The sequence below is a fragment of the Emys orbicularis genome, chromosome 14 (genome assembly GCF_028017835.1).
Source record: "Emys orbicularis isolate rEmyOrb1 chromosome 14, rEmyOrb1.hap1, whole genome shotgun sequence".
NCBI classification, from domain to species: Eukaryota; Metazoa; Chordata; order Testudines; family Emydidae; genus Emys; species Emys orbicularis.
The window spans coordinates 21,215,968-21,233,629 of record NC_088696.1 but is presented as its reverse complement, the minus strand read 5'-3'; the positions used below and the strand labels follow the sequence as shown (position 1 = coordinate 21,233,629).

At 45.4% G+C, this 17,662-nt stretch overlaps 1 protein-coding gene across 1 annotated transcript in view; it reads right to left on the bottom strand.

Annotated features, from left to right (window-relative positions):
• LOC135888983 (neural-cadherin-like) overlaps nucleotides 1-17,662 on the bottom strand; it is a 113,838-nt gene that overhangs the window by 44,440 nt on the left and 51,736 nt on the right. Inside the window, exons 8-14 of the mRNA XM_065416794.1 lie at nucleotides 16,612-16,784; nucleotides 15,432-15,600; nucleotides 14,395-14,565; nucleotides 12,267-12,439; nucleotides 3,639-3,806; nucleotides 2,665-2,914; nucleotides 2,419-2,546 (exon numbers count right to left, since the gene is read on the bottom strand). Coding sequence (XP_065272866.1) covers nucleotides 2,419-2,546; nucleotides 2,665-2,914; nucleotides 3,639-3,806; nucleotides 12,267-12,439; nucleotides 14,395-14,565; nucleotides 15,432-15,600; nucleotides 16,612-16,784 — 1,232 coding nt within the window. The remainder of the gene's footprint in view (nucleotides 1-2,418; nucleotides 2,547-2,664; nucleotides 2,915-3,638; nucleotides 3,807-12,266; nucleotides 12,440-14,394; nucleotides 14,566-15,431; nucleotides 15,601-16,611; nucleotides 16,785-17,662) is intronic.

The window sequence follows — 17,662 nt, the reverse complement described above, 5'->3', positions numbered from 1 at the left end:
TAAGGAACTGTCCCAGATTGAGGTGTCATTAGAGGACAAATTGATAAACTAAACAGTAATAAGTCACCAGTAATAAGTCAGGACCAGATATTATTCACCCAAGAGTTCTGAAGAAACTCCAATGTGAAATTGCAGAACTACTAACTGTAGTTTGTAACCTATCATTTAAATCAGCTTCTGTACCAAATGACTGGAGGATAGCTAATGTGACGCCAATTTTTAAAAAGGGCTCCAGAGGTGATCCTGGCAATTACAGGCTGGTAAACCTGACTTCAGTACGAGGCAAACTGGTTGAAACTATAGTAAAAAACAAAATGGTCAGACACAAAGATGAACATAATTTGTTGGGGAAGAGTCAACACGTTTTTTGTAAAGGGAAATCATGCCTCACCAATCTACTAGAATTCTTTGAGGGGGTCAACAAGCATGTGGACAAGGGGGATCCAGGGGATATACTGTACTTAGATTGTCAGAAAGCCTTTGACAAGGTCCCTCACCAAAGGCTCTTAAGCAAAGTAAGCTGTCATGAGATAAGAGGGAAGGTCCTCTTATGGACTGGTAACTGGTTAAAAGATAGGAAACAATGGGTAGGAATAAATGGTCAGTTTTCAAAATGGAGAGAGGTAAATAGTGGTGTCCCCCCGGGGTCTGTATTGGAGCCAGTCCTATTCAACATATTCATAAATGATCTGGAAAAAGGGGTAAACAATGAGGTGGCAAAATTTGCAGATGATACAAAACTACTCAAGATAGTTAAGTCCCACGCAGACTGCGAAGAGCTACAAAAGGATCCACAAAACTGGGTGACTGGGCAACAAAATAGCAGATGAAATTCAATGTTGATAAATGCAAAATAATGCACATTGGAAAACATAATCATAAAAAAACAAAAACATAAAAACATAATGGCCATACTAGATCAGACCAAAGGTCCATCTAGCTCAGTATCTGTCTTCCGACAGTGCCCAACGCCAGATGCTTCAGGGGGAATAAACAGGGCAATTATCGAGTGATTCATCCCACCTCATCCAGTGCCAGCTTCTGGCAGACAGAGCATGGGGCTGCATCCCTGACCATCTTGGCTAATAGCCATAGATGGACCTATCCTCGATTAACTTAACTAATTCTTTTTTGAACTCACTTATACTTTTAGCCTTCACACCATCCACTGACAAAGAGTTCCACAGGTTGACTGTGCATTGTGTGAAGAAGTACTTCCTTATGTTTGTTTTAAACCTGGTGCCTATTAATTTCATTGGCTGACCCCTGGTTCAAGACCACAGGGGAAGATCCTTAGTTGCTGTAAATTGTTTTAGCTCCATTGACTTCAGTGGAGCTGCAATAACTTACACTACAGCTGAGGATCTAGGCTTTTAACACTGTTCCATAGCATGGTCCTAGAATTGACCTATCCTGTCCACATTATCAAAAAACATTCTAGAACAGGGGTGGGATGTACATATAAAATGATGGGGTCTAAATTAGCTGTTACCACTCAAGAAAGAAATCTTGGAGTCATTGTGGATAGTTCCCTGAAAATATCCACTCAATGTGCCGCGGCACTCAAAAAAGCAAACAGAATGTTGGGAATCATTAAGAAAGGGATAGATAATAAGACAGAAAATATCATATTGCCTCTATATAAATCCATGGTACACCCACATCTTGAATGCTGCGTACAGATGTAGTTGCCCCATCTCAAAAAAGATATATTGGAACTGGAAAAGGTTTAGAAAAGGGAAACAAAAATGATTAGAAGTATGGAACGGCTTCCATATGAGGAGCGATTAATAAGACTGGGACTTTTCAGCTTGGAAAAGAGACAACTAAGGGGGGATATGATAGAGGTCTATAAAATCATGACTGGTGTGGAGAAAGTAAATAAGGAAGTGTTATTTACTCCTTCTCATAAGGACTAAGGGTTACCAAATGAAATTAATAGGCAGCAGGTTTAAAACAAACAAAGGAAGTATTTTTTAACATAATGCACAGTCAACCTGTGGAATTCCTTGCCAGAGGAAGTTGTGAAGGCCAAGACTATAACAGGATTCAAAAAAGAACTAGAGAAGTTCATGGAGGATAGGTCGATCAATGGCTATTAGCCAGGAGGCAGGGATGGTGTCCCTAGCCTCTGTTTGCCAGAAGCTGGGAATGGGTGACAGGGGATGAATCACTTGATGATTACCTGTTCTGTTCATTCCTTCTGGGGCACCTGGCATCTGAAGACAGGATACTGGGCTAGATGCACCTTTAGTCTGACCCAGTATGGCCGTTCTTATGTAGAAATCGAGGGGGCCCAAAATTATTAGGGACTTTTGAAAATCTTTGCCATTGACAGCTTTCTTAATCCCTAATAGGAAGACAAATACTGTTCTGAGAGTTGTGGTATAATCTAGGACTCTTCAACTCTCTGCTTACCTCACCATTCTGACCCAGGTCTAGGTCGGTGGCAGAGACTTGAAGAACAAATGTCCCAATATCAGCTCCCTCTGTTACTGAGGCTTCATATATTGACGAAGTAAAGAAAGGGACATTGTCATTGACATCTAAAATATTCAAAAAGAAGAGCTCATTATTTATAATTAAATGTATGTGAGAATCATAAAACTTTTAATAAGTCTTTTGGCTAATGTACTACAGTGTTATTGTTACCATGTTACACACCTGTTATATTGACATGGACAGTAGTGAACGCTGCCAGAGGCACTGCAGCAACATTCTGGGCCCGAACCTTCAGCACAAAGCTCTTTGTTGTTTCATAATCTAATGGCTCAGCTACTAGGATTGAAGCAGAACCATCCTCTCTGTTTGGAGTCAGATAGAAACGAATTGGCATGTTGGTCTCTGGAACAAGTCCATCTTCTAGATTATAGGTCACACGAGGGTCACCCATGGGAGAAGTTGCTTTAATTGTCTGTGCAGTTGAAAATGTTCAAATAATCAGTTTTGCAGGGACAGAATCTTTTTTAATAGAAGTTATTTATGTGCAGCCCCCTTCCCAAATTCTTCAAAACTCTGTAAAAATCTAATCTTGTTCAATGTATCTCTGTATTATCAGGCAGGTCAGTTTCAATCAAAGATTACCACTCACCACAGATTAGGATATATATAAAATCAGGGCAGGGGTGGGGGGTAATAGGAGCCTGTATAAAACAAAGCCCTATAAAATCGGGACATCTGGTCTCTTTTTATATATAACATATTTTACAAATTATTTGACAAAGTTGTGTTAGTTTCTGGTTCTGTGCAACCAAACAGAATGAGGCCGTCAATATAAGAATATACATTGTCAGCCCTATAATCCTATTAGATAAAAATAAAAAAAAAATTTAAAAAAGCAATTAAGAAAGTCATGATGAGACAGAATCCCATATTTAAAGAAACATTTAAATAGGAGTTTTTATTTACTAATACTATGCTAAGTTCTGTTCTCACATCTGTCCAAATCTACTGAAGTCAAGTGGAGGTTGCATAGATATAAATGACAGCAAGGACTGGCCCATTATTTTAAACATTCTCAGAAATTAAAGTGACAGCAGATCAGTAGATGTTTCACTCTTTAGGATTATAAAAACTATTAACAATTTTTAACCAAAGATGCATTTCCTGGTATTGCACAATCTATAAAAACAACTTACCACAATGTGTGTATCTCGTGTGGTATTCTCTGGAATGACAACTTCATAACTGTCTCTTTCCCACTGTGGGGGCTGATTTTTTGCACTAGTAATTGTTACAGCCAGCTCAACCTTACTGCTCCTGTTTCCTCCATCTGTGGCAATAATCTCTTGAGTTGTAAATGACCTCTGAGTGAAAAAAATACATTATTTCATTACTGGGTTTTCTGATCACGGTTTGAATTTGTTAATTATTTCCCCTTCAAAAAAAGACAGTTACCTTTTCCGTAACTGGTGTTCTTCGAGATGTGTTGCTCATGTCTATTTCAAAATAGGTGTGCGTGCTTGCCACGTGCACTGGTGTCGGAAGATTTTCCCCTAGCAGTACCCGTAGGGGAGCGCCCCTAGCAACCCCTAGAGTGGCACCTCCATGGCGCGGTATAAGGGGTGCTGCGCACTGCCCCGACCCTCAGTTCCTGCTTGCCGGACAATTCGGAAGGAGGGCGGGATATGGAATAGACATGAGCAACACATCTTGAAGAACACCAGTTACGGAAAAGGTAACTGTCTTTTCTTCTTTGAGTGATTGCTCATATGTATTCCACAATAGGTGATTCCAAGCTATATCTGTTGGAGGTGAGTAGGAGTTCACAAAGTCTCGGGACGGAGCACAGCCCTGCCGAACCCGGCGTCCCTGTTTGGGAGACAATGGCATAGTGCAAGGTGAATGTGTGAACTGAAGACCATGTGGCAGCCCTGCAGATGTTCTGAATGGGGACATGGGCTAAAAAGGCAGAAGACGAGGCTTGCGCCCTAGTCGAGTATGCCCTTAAAATCGGTGGCAGAGGGATTCCCGCCAGGTCATAACAGGTACCGATGCACGAGGTGATCCAGTTGGAGAGCCGCTGGGTGGAGATCAGCTGACCCCTCATGCGTTCGGCCGAGGAGATGAACAGCTGCGAAGACTTCCTGAACGGCTTAGTCCGTTCCAGGTAAAAGGCCAGATCCCGTCTCACATCCAGCGTGTGGAGGTGGCGCTCCTCACTGGACGCATGGGGCTTGGGGCAGAGGACCGGCAAGAAAATGTCCTGACCCATGTGGTAGGCAGAGACCACCTTCGGGAGGAACGAAGGATGTGGGTGGAGCTGGACCTTATCCTTACTGAACACCGTGTAGAGGGGCTCGGAGGTCAGGGCCCTGAGTTCCGAGACCCGTCTAGCTCACGTGATCGCCACCAGGAAGGCTACCTTCCACGAGAGGTGCAACCAGGAGCATGTAGCTAGCGACTCAAACGGGGGACCCGTCAGCCGGGCCAGCACCAATTTCAGGTCCCACTGCGGGACTGGGGGCCTAATGTATGGGAAGAGACGATCCAACCCCTTAAGGAATCGTCCAGTCATGTCATGTCATGGCATTGGAGAATACCGTGTGCCCCTGCACCAGCGGGTGGAAGGCCGATATGGCCACCAAGTGCACCTTGACGGACAAGGACGCCAGACCCTGGGCTCTAAGGTGAAGGAGGTAATCCAAAATGAGCTGGATCGGGGGAGCCACGGGGGAAAAGCCCCACTCAGCCGCCCATTGGGAAAACCAAGACCACTTTGCCAAGTAGGCTTGGCGCGTGGAGGGTCGCCTGCTTTCCAAGAGGATGCGCTGAACCCCTTCCGAGCACGTCCTTTCCTCCCGGCCTAACCATTGAGCAGCCACACCGTGAGGTGGAGTGCCGCTAGGTTGGGGTGGAGGAGGTGGCCCTGATCCTGGGAGAGCAGGTCGGGTGGGATGGTAATGGTCATGGCGGAGTGACCTCCAGGCTCGTGAGGGTCCCATACCAATGCTGCCTAGGCCACGCCAGGGCAATCAGAAGGACCCAGATCCTGTCGGTCTTTATCTTTTCCAGGACTTTGCCGATCAGCAGGAACGGGGGGAAGGCATAGAGAAACTGGCCTGACCAGGACAGGAGGAAGGCATCAGAGATAGCGCCCCGTCCCAGCACCCCCCTGGAGCACAACTGGGGACATCGACGGTTCTGCCGAGTCGCGAACAGGTCCACCTGGGGAGTTCCCCACTCTTGGAAAAGTCTGTGCATCACCTCTGGGAGAAGAGACCACTCGTGCTGAGAGGAGAAGTCCCTGGACCGCCCTGACGCTTATGTGGAGGGCCAGGTCCTGTGCAGACCACAGACCTTGGGTCTGAACATCTCCCACATGGGCTCCCCACCCCAGGTCCGATGCGTCGGACACCAGTTCCATTGACAGGGGCCTGCCTCTGAACAGGACCCCGCGGAGCATGTTCCCCGGGGAGGACCACCATTGTAGGGAAGCCATCGCCGGCTCAGGCACAATGAGGACCTTGTCCATCCTGTCTCTGGCCTGGGAGAACACCGAGGCCAACCAGAGCTGGAGGGGCCTCATCCTGAGTCTGGCGTGGCGAACCACGTATGTGCACATCGACATGTGACCCAAGGGCTGGAGACACGCTCTGGCTGTTGTCACTGGAAACTTGTGACTGTGTCGATGAGCCCTTTCAGGGTCTCGAACCTGTCCGGTGGGAGGGAAGCTCTGGCTGATGTGGCGTCCAGGACTGCCCCGATAAACTCTATGCATTGGACCGGGACTAATGTGGACTTGGTGTCATTTACCAACAAGCCCAGGATGGTGCACGTGGACAGGAGCGCCACATGATCCCACACCTGCGACCGGGAGCTGCCCTTGACCAACCAGTCGTCCAGATAGGGGAAGATCTGGACTCCACAGTGCCTGAGGTAGGACATACACTTTGTAAATTCCCTGGGGGCAGTGGACAGGCCAAACGGGAGGACCATAAATTGGTAGTGTTCCTGTCCAACCGTGAAACGGAGAAAGCGCCTGTGCCCCTCGAATATATGGATGTGGAAGTACGCGTCCTGCAGATCGAGAGTGGCATACCAGTCCCCAGGATCCAGAGAGGGAATGATGGAGTCCAGGGAGACCATGCAGAACTTGAGCTTCACCATGTACTGGTTCAGGTCTTGTAGGTCCAGGATGGGCCTGAGCCCCCCTTTGGCTTTCAGGATAAGGAAATAGCGGGAATAATACCCTTGCGTTTGAACTCCACTGGCACCACTTCCACGCTCCTAGGCCAAGGAGCCGCCCCACCTCCTGCTCGAGCAGAGCCTTGTGAGAGGGGTCCCCCAGGAGGGACGGGAGCAGAGGGTGGTTGGGCAGGGTAGAGGTAAACTGGAAGGTATAGCCCCGGGAGATGGTGCTGAGGACCCATCAGTCCGAGGTCAGCCACGACCACTCCGGGAGAAAAGCACACAACCGGTTGGAGAAGGGAAGCTTTATTGTGGGTGGATCCCAGATGTGAACTGGTAGGTCGCCCCCGGGCCTCCCGTCAAAACTGCCATTTCCCTGCCTGTTTGCCCTTGGAGGACCCAGGCTGGGGGGCAGGCCGAGACTGCCTCTGCGGGTGTTTTGTATAGTCCCACAACTTTTTATAAGGGGGCTGGTATTTAGAGTGGGTGGCCTGGGTGGGAGCCTACTGTGGCTTAAACTTAGGTCTAGCCGGAACATAGAAGCCAAGAGTCTTAAGCGTAGTGCGGGAGTCTTTCAGGCCATGCAGTTTTATGTCCGTCTGTTCTGCAAACAGAGCTTTGCCGTCAAACGGGAGGTCCTGCAAGGAGTTCTGCGCCTCACTGAACAGCCCAGACAGCAGGAGCCACGACGCCCTTCTCATAGACACCGCAGAGGCCATGGACCGTGCGGCCACGTCCACCGCATCCGATGCTGCCTGTAGGGTTGCCCTGGCAGTCGCTGTACCCACTAGAGCTTTGAACTCCTTCCTGTCCCGCTCCTGGAGGGAGTCCTCGAACTTGGGCAGAAAGCACCACAGATTGAACTCATACCAGCCCAGGAGAGCCTGATGGTTCGCCACCCGTAACTGGAAGCTTGAGGATGAATAAATTTTTCTCCCAAATGAACCCAACCTCCTTGAGTCTTTATTTTTCGGAGTAGGGGCTGGTTGGCCCCGCCACTCCCTGTGGTTGACCGACTCAACCACCAGGGAGTTAAGGGGAGGGTGGGTATATAGGTATTCATGTCCCTTGGCGGGCACAAAATACTTGCATTCTGCTCTCTTAGAGATGGGGGGCAATGAGGCTGGGGTTTGCCACAAGACATTTGAAATTTTTGCCACCCCTTCATGGAGTGGCAAGGTCACCCTGCCCGGTACCGAGGTGGACAGGACATTAAAAAGGGAATCCAAGGGCTCCTCCACCTCCTATGCCTGAAGGTTGAGGTTTTCTGCCACCCTTTTCAATAGTTCCTGCTGGGCTTTAGAGTCCTCCTGCAGGACTGAGGGAGGAGAGGCCATAATCACCTCATCAGGGGAGGGCGCAGAGGCAGGCGTGATACTTTGCGTATCCACCAGCACCGGAGGATCCACCACCTGGTCGCTCTCTAGGCACGGCGCCAAAGATGCACGTCCCACCAACTCCTTCCTCGGAGGCCGGGAGAGGGAGGCAGACAACCATGCCGAGGCTCCGGCCACCGAGCGAGCAGGCTGTTCGGCCTGACCCATCAATGGACGACTACAAAGGGAGGCTGGGCTGACATATGACCCGGACCGGTAGGAACGGCAGCGCCGGGAGCCGTGCCGACCACGAGACCATGATCCCGACGTGGAGGAACGGTACCGCTGGTAGCAGCCGCACTGCAATCAGCTCCGGCGGGTGGATCCGCAACGGCGAGGCGCCAGCGATTGACACCTGGGGCTGCGGGAGCGGTGTCGTGGCAGGGTCCTGGAGCAAGACGACGAATGTGAACGGAGTCGACGTTCATGTTGCAACTGGCTACGATAGCCACTCGGGGATGAGGACCTTCAGTGGCGTCTACTTCGGTCCCATCGGTGTCTGCTCCTCAATGCAGAGCGGTGCCTGGAGTCCCTGTCAGTCGGAACCCAGCCAGACAACCTGGTGGAGGTCGACGGTGACCTGCATGGAGTATGCACGGGATGGTTGCTGAGTGGCGAATGGCGTCAGGAACATTCCTTCAACCGTGACTGGTACCAAGTCGGGGGCAACTGAAGAGATCCCAGCGACGGCTTGTCTCTGGACCGCGGGGCCAACATTGGCAGTTCTCCTGTTACCGGCATGGACTTAATGTCCTGGGCCGCTTGCAGGGCCTCTGGCGTGGAGGGCATCCGGACATCTGGGGAAGCCTGCTCCGAATGGTCGGGCTACGCAGCTTGACCTGAGTCGGAGGCCTAGAGGCCAATGGGGATCGAGGACTGCCCATCATGGGTCTAGCCTCTCCCCCAGTCTTGCTTCAGTGCCGCGGCGGAGAAGGCCTCTTCTTAGCCTTCCTGGCATGCCCCGCGGATGGGGAGCGGTGCCGACTGGTAGATCGTGCTGGGGGGTCACCGCGCACCAACACCGCGATACCCGGTGCCAACTCGGAGCGGCACACCGGAGTCGGGGTTAACACCAACTCCATCAGGATGGCCCGGAGCCTAATTTCTCTCTCTCTCTGTCCGAGGCTTGAACGACTTGCAAATATTGCAGCGATCGCTGAGATGGGTTTCACCCAAACAGCGTAAACAGTCCGCACACTCACTGGCATTGGTCACCTACAAGTGTCGCACGTCTTAAAACCTGGGGTGTGGGGCATGCCCCGGCCCGGGTGAACTAAACTAAACTACTAACTACAGGTACTGCTACACTGAATGAACAAGAGTTCTGGGGACGAGCTGCAGTAAAACTGGAGCAGAGCACTTCTGAAGAACCTTCACTGGTGGCAAGAAGCAGGGCCGGCTCCAGGCAACCAAGCACGTACTTGGGCGGCACCTGGTAAGGGGCGGCCAATCTTGGGGTGGCGGGGGGCAGCGCGGCGCGCCGCTCGGCGGGGACGGGTTCGGCGGCACAGCGCTCCGCGGGGAGGGGTTCGGCGGTGCTCGCGTGGGCGGGCTTCAGCAGTGCAGCGCTCCGCGGGGGGCGGAGGTGTTCGGCGGCGTGGCACTCGGTGGGGTTTCGGTGGCGCGGCGCTCCACGGGGGGCAGGTGTGTTCGGCAGCTCGGCGGGGGGGTGGGGGCTGTTCAGCAGCGCGGCGCTCAGCGGGGGTTTCGGCGGCGCGGCACTCCGCGGAGGGCGGGGGTGTTCGGCAGCGCAGCGCTCGGCGGGGGGTGTTCGGCAGCGCGGCGGGGGGCAGGGGCTGTTCGGCGGCGCTCCGCGTGGGGGAGTTCAGCAGCGCGGCGGGGGGAGTTCGGCAGCGTGGCGGGGGGCGGGGGGTGTTCGGCGGCGCAGCGCTCGGCGGGGGGGGTTTCGGCGGCGCTCAGCGGGGGGGTCTTACGGCGGGGCGACGCTTTTTTTTGCTGCTAGGGGCAGCAAAAAAGTTAGAGCCGGCCCTGGCAAGAAGGAACTGAGGGTGGGGGGAGAGCACAGCGCCCCTTATACCACACCATGGAGGTGCCATTCTAGGGGTTGCTAGGGGCGCTCCCCTACGGGTACTGCTAGGGGAAAAAACTTCCAACACCGGTGCACGTGGCGAACACGCACACCTATTGTGGAATACACATGAGCAATCACTTGAAGAAGAATGTAAACCTTAGAAAGCTTAGTATGACAGTCTAAGACTCATTAAACAATGCACCTTTTAAAAAAATTGTTTCTTTGCAGAAAACAACATACAAGTACATGGTATGCACACAGTACCTGTATAGTTAATGCACTTTAGCATGTGTGTACATGCACAAAACCATACATACTGAGTACATACTTTTACACACACGTTTGTGTGTATGTGAACATTTGTGAAGCTATTATCCACATCTTTTTCCATCTACAACCCACCAGACATCACACTGAGGCATAATGCACCAGTGTGGCTCCCCATTTCTTTCATCTTCCACTGATGCACAGTAAGAGTCCTCTTTTGACATAACCACAACAGCAATAGCTCTATGCTTATCAGAACCCATTCATTCAAGAGAAAGGCCATATCCTCAGCTGTTGTAAATCAATGTAGCTATGCTGATTTACATCCTGTGAGAATCTGGACCTCTGGAGTCTTCATCAAACCACTACTTTCCCCCTCCTTTGAGTTCTGCTGTGACTATAAACTATACACCTGAACTACTTCACCTGGAAAGTAAAAATTCATTTCTAGCCATTAAAACTATCTTAGTTACTTTCAAAAACTACTAAAGATGTCAGACTATTATAACAATTTACATTAAAAAAAAAAACTAATTTGAGCCAGGAGTCCTACTGATAGTTACTACTAAGTAGGCATAATTGTCATCTTGCTATGCATATTAGCATAGAACTATGTGAATTGAACAGACAGGCAAAACATCTAAGGACAAACTATGGCTTCTCTAGCACAGGTATGCTTTGCAGAACAGGAGCCCTTCCCCATCCCAGCTCACCAATTTGGGGGACAGCCCTAATTTGGCTGCAGACACTGGGGAGTGCAAGGAGGTCCATTAGCTCAGCTGGCAGCAATAATGGCTCCAGAAGGGGCATCTCTAAGTGAGGTGATGTTAGAACCAAGACACAGAACTCCACATATGCCACCAGATCAGCAATGCCACTCAGGTGCTGCACCGGCTCCCCACTGCCCAGAGCATTACCGCCTCAGAGAGGGATAATTTGGCCCACAGAGTGCATACTAAATAAAGATACTACTGTTAGTAGTCATTGGGTAGTATTGTATCTTGACAGTACCCTGGTAAGAAACTAGAGTCAAAGGGCAGCAATGATTTAATTAATCTAATAATCCCCTACTGTACATTAGAAAAAGCTCAACCATGTAATTCCAAGTTGTGCTGTACAATTTGATACATTCAAAATACAATTAATTTTTTTCCCCAAAAGAAGCTTAAACATTATCAAGAAAAGGTTCTCCTTTAATGTTCATTTCACAGTAGTGTAAATTCAGCTCCCACTAAGACACGGGACCCAGATGCAAGAAGGTGGGAAAGTTCTGCTGCTTGCCCCAGCTAATTGCTTGGCATGTTTTATAAGCATGTATCCTAAAAAATCTCTGGTGTTCCTGTGAGGCACACTAGCCTATGCAGCTCTGCTATTGAGACCTGTGGGGCACTCAGAAACAATAAGAAAATAAAAATAAATGAAATGTACCTGCATCCAAATTCTGTGTGCCAGTCTCACAACCATTAAATTTAAAAGAAATAGCCAATATTTTCAAACTTAGGCATCTAAAGCTAGGCATCTAAACCCTCTTTTCTTTTCTTTTCTTTTTTTACTTTGACAGGAGTTAGGGCATTTTATTTAGGTGCTTAAACATGGGTAAAGTACCAAATTTTAGGCATCCAGGTTTGAAAATTGTGTCCACAGTGCTTTCATCTTCCAGATGAAATATCCATGAGAGACAACCGAGTATGTACTGCAGAGTGTATAAGGCACATTACAGTAGGGGGTTCACAACAGCAACAAACGAACTTCAGACCCCTTGCATGCGTGAGCAAAGAAGAGGAAAGGCACAGGCATCTCTCCTACAAATTTGTAGATCCGTATAGAAGGCAGGTACAATTTTATCGTTCCTGTTCTCTAAATTGGGAGGGTCAGGGTGGAGGTGGGGACATGGCCTTGACCCTGTCCATTCCCACCAGTCTGCAGAGCTAGCCAGGCTCAGAGGGAAGTGTGCACTGTACCTGAGGTATGGGTTGGTTGACATACACCCAACCTGTACTAGGATTCACTTGGAAATATGCTGGTTCTTCATTTGCTATGGAGAACATTATGGCAGCATTTGAACCATAATCATCATCATGGGCTGCAACACGAAGAAAACTAGTCCCAACTTTTGTGTCTTCTCTCAGGAAATCTGGCAGAAGGAAAGTAGATTTGAAACTAACCCTTAACTCACTGGAGCAATATGAGCAATTCTTTAAGAAACATTAATACTTAAGGAAAAACAAATGAGAGTTACAGTTTATCCACTTTGTAGCTATACCATAGGAATCAAATTGGGTGTTCTGAAGAGCTGCTATCGATTGTGGGGAAATCAAATTATCAAAATTGATAATGGGGAGAAACAACAATTAAGTACATGGAATTGTTAACTAATTGTTTCTCATGCGACTAGTTAAGAGAACACCAAATCAAAAGAATTATTGATGATTGCTATTCATGAGACTAGACTTAGGGGAACAATTAGTAAACTATTTAACTGTTGTTTCGCCCAGTTATCAACTTTGATCATTTGGTTTGTTTTCTTTAATAATTTTAAAAATACATGGCATTGAGAACTCCCTTCCTTCCCCACAAAAGGAAGAGCTGGGGATCACATTTTAACTTGTGCTACCAAATATGGCGGGAACACTATTCTTCTGAGATACTCAGTCAAATTTCTTTAAAACCTTCCTAAACTTTTTTTTTTATTGTGATTGAATACATACTATGTATGAATGAATGATACTGTACATATATTTAAATGGTATTGTAATTTACTGTATGAAACCAGAAAAAAAACATTATGGACTAAATTTTCAAAGTGACCGCCTAAATTTGCAAATAAAAACTGCATTTTAATTGTCAAACAGGCAGAAAGACAATTAACTCAAAAGGGTGTGAAACCCTGTGAGCACAAGAGGATCGGCCAAACTAAAAATCCATGAAAATCCAGAGTTGAGTCTGAAACCTGTTCTGTCTTTATTTTCCAGCATAAAAAGGAAAGTGCCACATCATTCTTAATGAGAGTTTATATATATATATTAGTTGGCGAGAAAAGACCCCAATAATATAGTACTGTGGGTAAAATCAAGCATTGTTTGAAAAACCTGCAACACTCAGCAAAGTGGTGGATCAGAGATATAGTTTCACACATACCTCCAAATGTCTTTGCTTTGTGAGTTTAATTCAGTATTTAATATCTAATAATTACAAAATGCTTAAATCTGATAGACTGAAGCATTATCTTATAATTATGGCTTTAGATGATTTTTAAAATATGCATTATTTATTCAATAGACCACAACATTATGATCTATTGATTCAATAGACTAAAACATAAGCAATATTTGGAGATCTTCTCCACAGGTGCATAGAATCTCCTTTATTGCACTGACAATTACGCATGCATAATTGCATAGATTTTTGACTTTATATTTTGTAAATTTTCATGCCAATCTGTAGTATGTATCTTATGCTAAAATGGATATGAATTTTTTTTAAAGTTATTGAAAATGCTCCTGCACATATACGGTAGCCAGTTTTCAATCAAACTGACAATATCTTTAATCACTAATTAGCTGCAAAATGTCTTTTTCCCAAAAAACTGTTAATTTTTTTTTAAATAAATTTAGATCCATGAACAAAATGAACAACAAAAATTAAAAATCCTAAGGAAACTTAAATGGACGAAACTCAAATGGTAAAAATGAAGCATGCTACCAAAACATGTTAGCTGGAAAACAACATGAAGTAATAGTAAGGTCTAACCTTGCAAACACTTATGCACATTATTAACTTTACAGACCTGAGTAGTCTATAGATGCTTGGACTACACAGCTGAATAGAGTTACTGATACATGTATGCGTTTGCAGGATTTTGCCACATAACAATACTCAAGAAGGACTCTGGGTCAAGATTGTGTCTGATACCACCATGTGCACTGTATAATGTTAAATGCACCGGTCTGACTGTAGTTGCACAGTAATTTTGCCAATAATACATCAGAGTAGGTGTGGGGGAGGGGCAGGAAAACAAAACAAAAATCTTAGACATCAGGTAAGCTCACACTCAGGGTACTGAAACTCTATCCAATGACTCTCAATTACATTCATAGCGGGTGTTTTCAAATCTAGGATCATTGTCATTTTGGTCCAGGATGACAACATTTATCTGACAGATTCCAATGAGAGGTTCTGCAGCCTGGTCTGTCGCAGTCACAGTAATAGGATATTCCCTTTGGTTTTCTCGATCAAATCTCTGAAGAGTTGTCAAGACTCCTGAAAACAGATTAAAGAGTTTTAATACTATGTATTTTACTAAAGACTTTTTTTTTCTTTGAAGCCATTTGGAACTCTTTTTTTCTTTTTGACTGTCAAGTGATAGAAGAGAACATTTTGAGCTACAATGTAATGGGCTAAAAATTCATCAATGAATTGGTGTAAATTGCATGTTGAATTACAGACCCCAATCCTGCAAAGTCTTAAGAACTTCAGTAGCACTACTCATTTACCTAAGTTTGCACACCTAAATCTTTGCGAGATCGGGGCCCTAATTTAGAAAATGGATGTAAGCACCAAGACAATTCTGAATGGGAGGAATTGTGCAAAAGGAATCCAATTTAAGTGTTTGCAGAATCTGGCACATTTTGTATGTTTTGCACCCCTGGAATCCCAACCTGGATTTACATGCTGGAAAATGTGAATTTGCTAAGTATGTTTTCTGCTACAAAATACTGAAAATTGGTGGAAGGGTTATTTCTAGAATGTCTGTTCTTTGAAGGAGACTTTTGAAACCACCCTTCATATTTTATAAATGGATTTTCAGATAATGCACATTTTTAAAAAATTAAAATCTATTTACGAATTAAAAATAAACAAACATATCACACTGAAGAAGTACTTCTATACTTCGAAGAAAACAATTTCTAGTTAAGTTCAAAAGAGTTATCGAAGTAAAAGCAGAGGAAGATTTGTTTACACTATATTTATATTTTATTTCAATATAACAAATGGCTTGAGTCTCATGTTACTCAAACCAGTGTCATACTGGTGTAACTACACTGACTTCAACAGAGTTACTCTTCACTTACACTAGTGTAAATAAGATCAGACTGTAGGCCAAAAGGTTCTGAGATTTGTTTTACCTGTATCAGGATGAATACTAAACGATGGTAAGGCACCATCTCTATGCATTATGCCATATTTCACTCTACCATTGGCTCCTTCATCAGCATCAGTTGCCTCAACCCTCAGTACAAATGTTCCTGAAGGCTGGTTCTCCAACACAGAAGCATGTTCCCGATAATATTGACACTAGGGAAAATACTCAAACATTTTACATGCCATTTTACTTAAATTAACATAAATAAACTATTCAGACATTCTGAGATATGCACATTTATTGTTCCTGAATATATCTTGAATAATCCATAACTTCACTTTTTACTTTGTTATTTTTAAGCTATAGGGAGATGCTTAGTGGCCCTATTTCTTGCAAGCAAGCAAAATATTTAGACAAAGTTGCTGCTGTCACATATGCTTCTAATGTTAAGTGTCTTTTTCTCTGATAATTAATGCCTTATATAGAATCTGCACCCTGCTGCAATTTTAATGCAATGCAGTGTCAATTTAAAAAAAAATAGCTTTCAATATAAGATTGCTTTGCCAAGAATAGGTGAAGACTAACTGCACCTGATCCTTAATGACCACAGGAAAAATAGCTGACAATGCAAAATATGCAATGATGTCCACCCATATATCTGAGCGCAGGACCAAGCTCATAATGTTTTAGCAAAGAAAACTTTAAAGTTCATCAGCATTCCTGAAAAAGCAATGTCAATTTATACTGCAGTCTCTTATATGAGCAAAACGTCTACATTAAATTATTTAATATTCAGTATTTAATAGAGATATTAAAGGATGTAACAATAGATATAACGCATGAATTAATACTGAAATAAAATAAATACATAAATACTCAATTAAAAATACATTTTAAAATAAAATCTTTTCAATCTCTGTCCTTCAACATAAATCTAGACTCAAATTCCCAATCAATTAAGGAAGAAGTCTGCATACTTTATAGAAGCATATTTGATTATTATAGCAAGTCTACTGTACATAAGATATTACCTATCTGAGCTGGAGATAAGGCTTGTGGCATATAAACAACTATTCATTTTACATACAGGACAATTTTTGTTTAGTAAAAGTTTAGGAGTTGTGCCTGCAACTCTTCACATACAACATACTGAACCCACTAAACCCTTATTCACTAAACCCTTATCATTTGAAGTTATAACACATATGACCTAATGTATTTACCTTCTGAAATATAGGTTTGTTATTGTTGACATCATCAATTCCCACGATAACCAGTGCTGTACTAGTGAGAGAGTGAGGCCCACCAGAAGCATTATCATCAGTAGCTGTGACATTAAGTATGTACTCTGTCCCCTGAAGCTTAGGAAGTGGGCTCGAGCGAAGTCGAATTAATCCTGGAAGATCAGTGACAATAGATTTTGTTTGTCTTTCTTGTTTTTCACCGATTTGAGAATTATTATTCCCCTACCACTACCGCCTGATTTACACGCAAAATATCACTGATTTAACTAAAGGTGTGATTTTAAACCAATTTAGTTAAACAGGTGCAACTACATGTACACACATTCTTAATCTAATTTAATATCATCCATGTGAGGGGCTTGATCCAAACCTATTGACATCAACAGAGACTCTCATTGACTTAAATTGATTTGGACCATCGGGGGTGGAAGTGGGGGTAAGGTTATACCAATTTACCTAAATCAGTTTCTAAATTGTAATTTTAAACTTTAAACTGTAATTGCGAGTCTCCTAACTCTGGGTAGAGGGATAGTGAAGGTTTTTTTCCCTAGAGTGAAATTATTTCTGCCAGTGAAACCCAGAAGTCTAAGCCAGCTTCCATATTCAAATCCCCCAATTAATAATAGAATAACCTACTGCTGTGTCTAAGGCGGCTGCAAATACCTACAGGCTAGGTCTGTCTGTTTTGCAACCAGGTAACAGTACAGTACCTTAGGGCAAATCCTAAAGCCACTTCCAGCCCAGGTAGCTAGGCCAGGCACTGGGTAGACATGCAGTAGGAAGAGGAATCCTGACCCCAAAAGGCCACAGAGCATCTGTGGAGCCACTCCATGGAGGCTGGTCCAGTAGAATGTCTGGAATAGCGTCTGTGGGCCCTTATACGCCCCTCACAAACAAGGCAGGGAGAACCAGAGGAGCTGCCCCCCATATTCTGACACACAGATCCCCTATTATACAGTGAGATGGCTGGGGCTGCACTGCAGCTGTGGAGGCTGGGGCAGGATTTGTCCATATGGGGACAATGCAACTT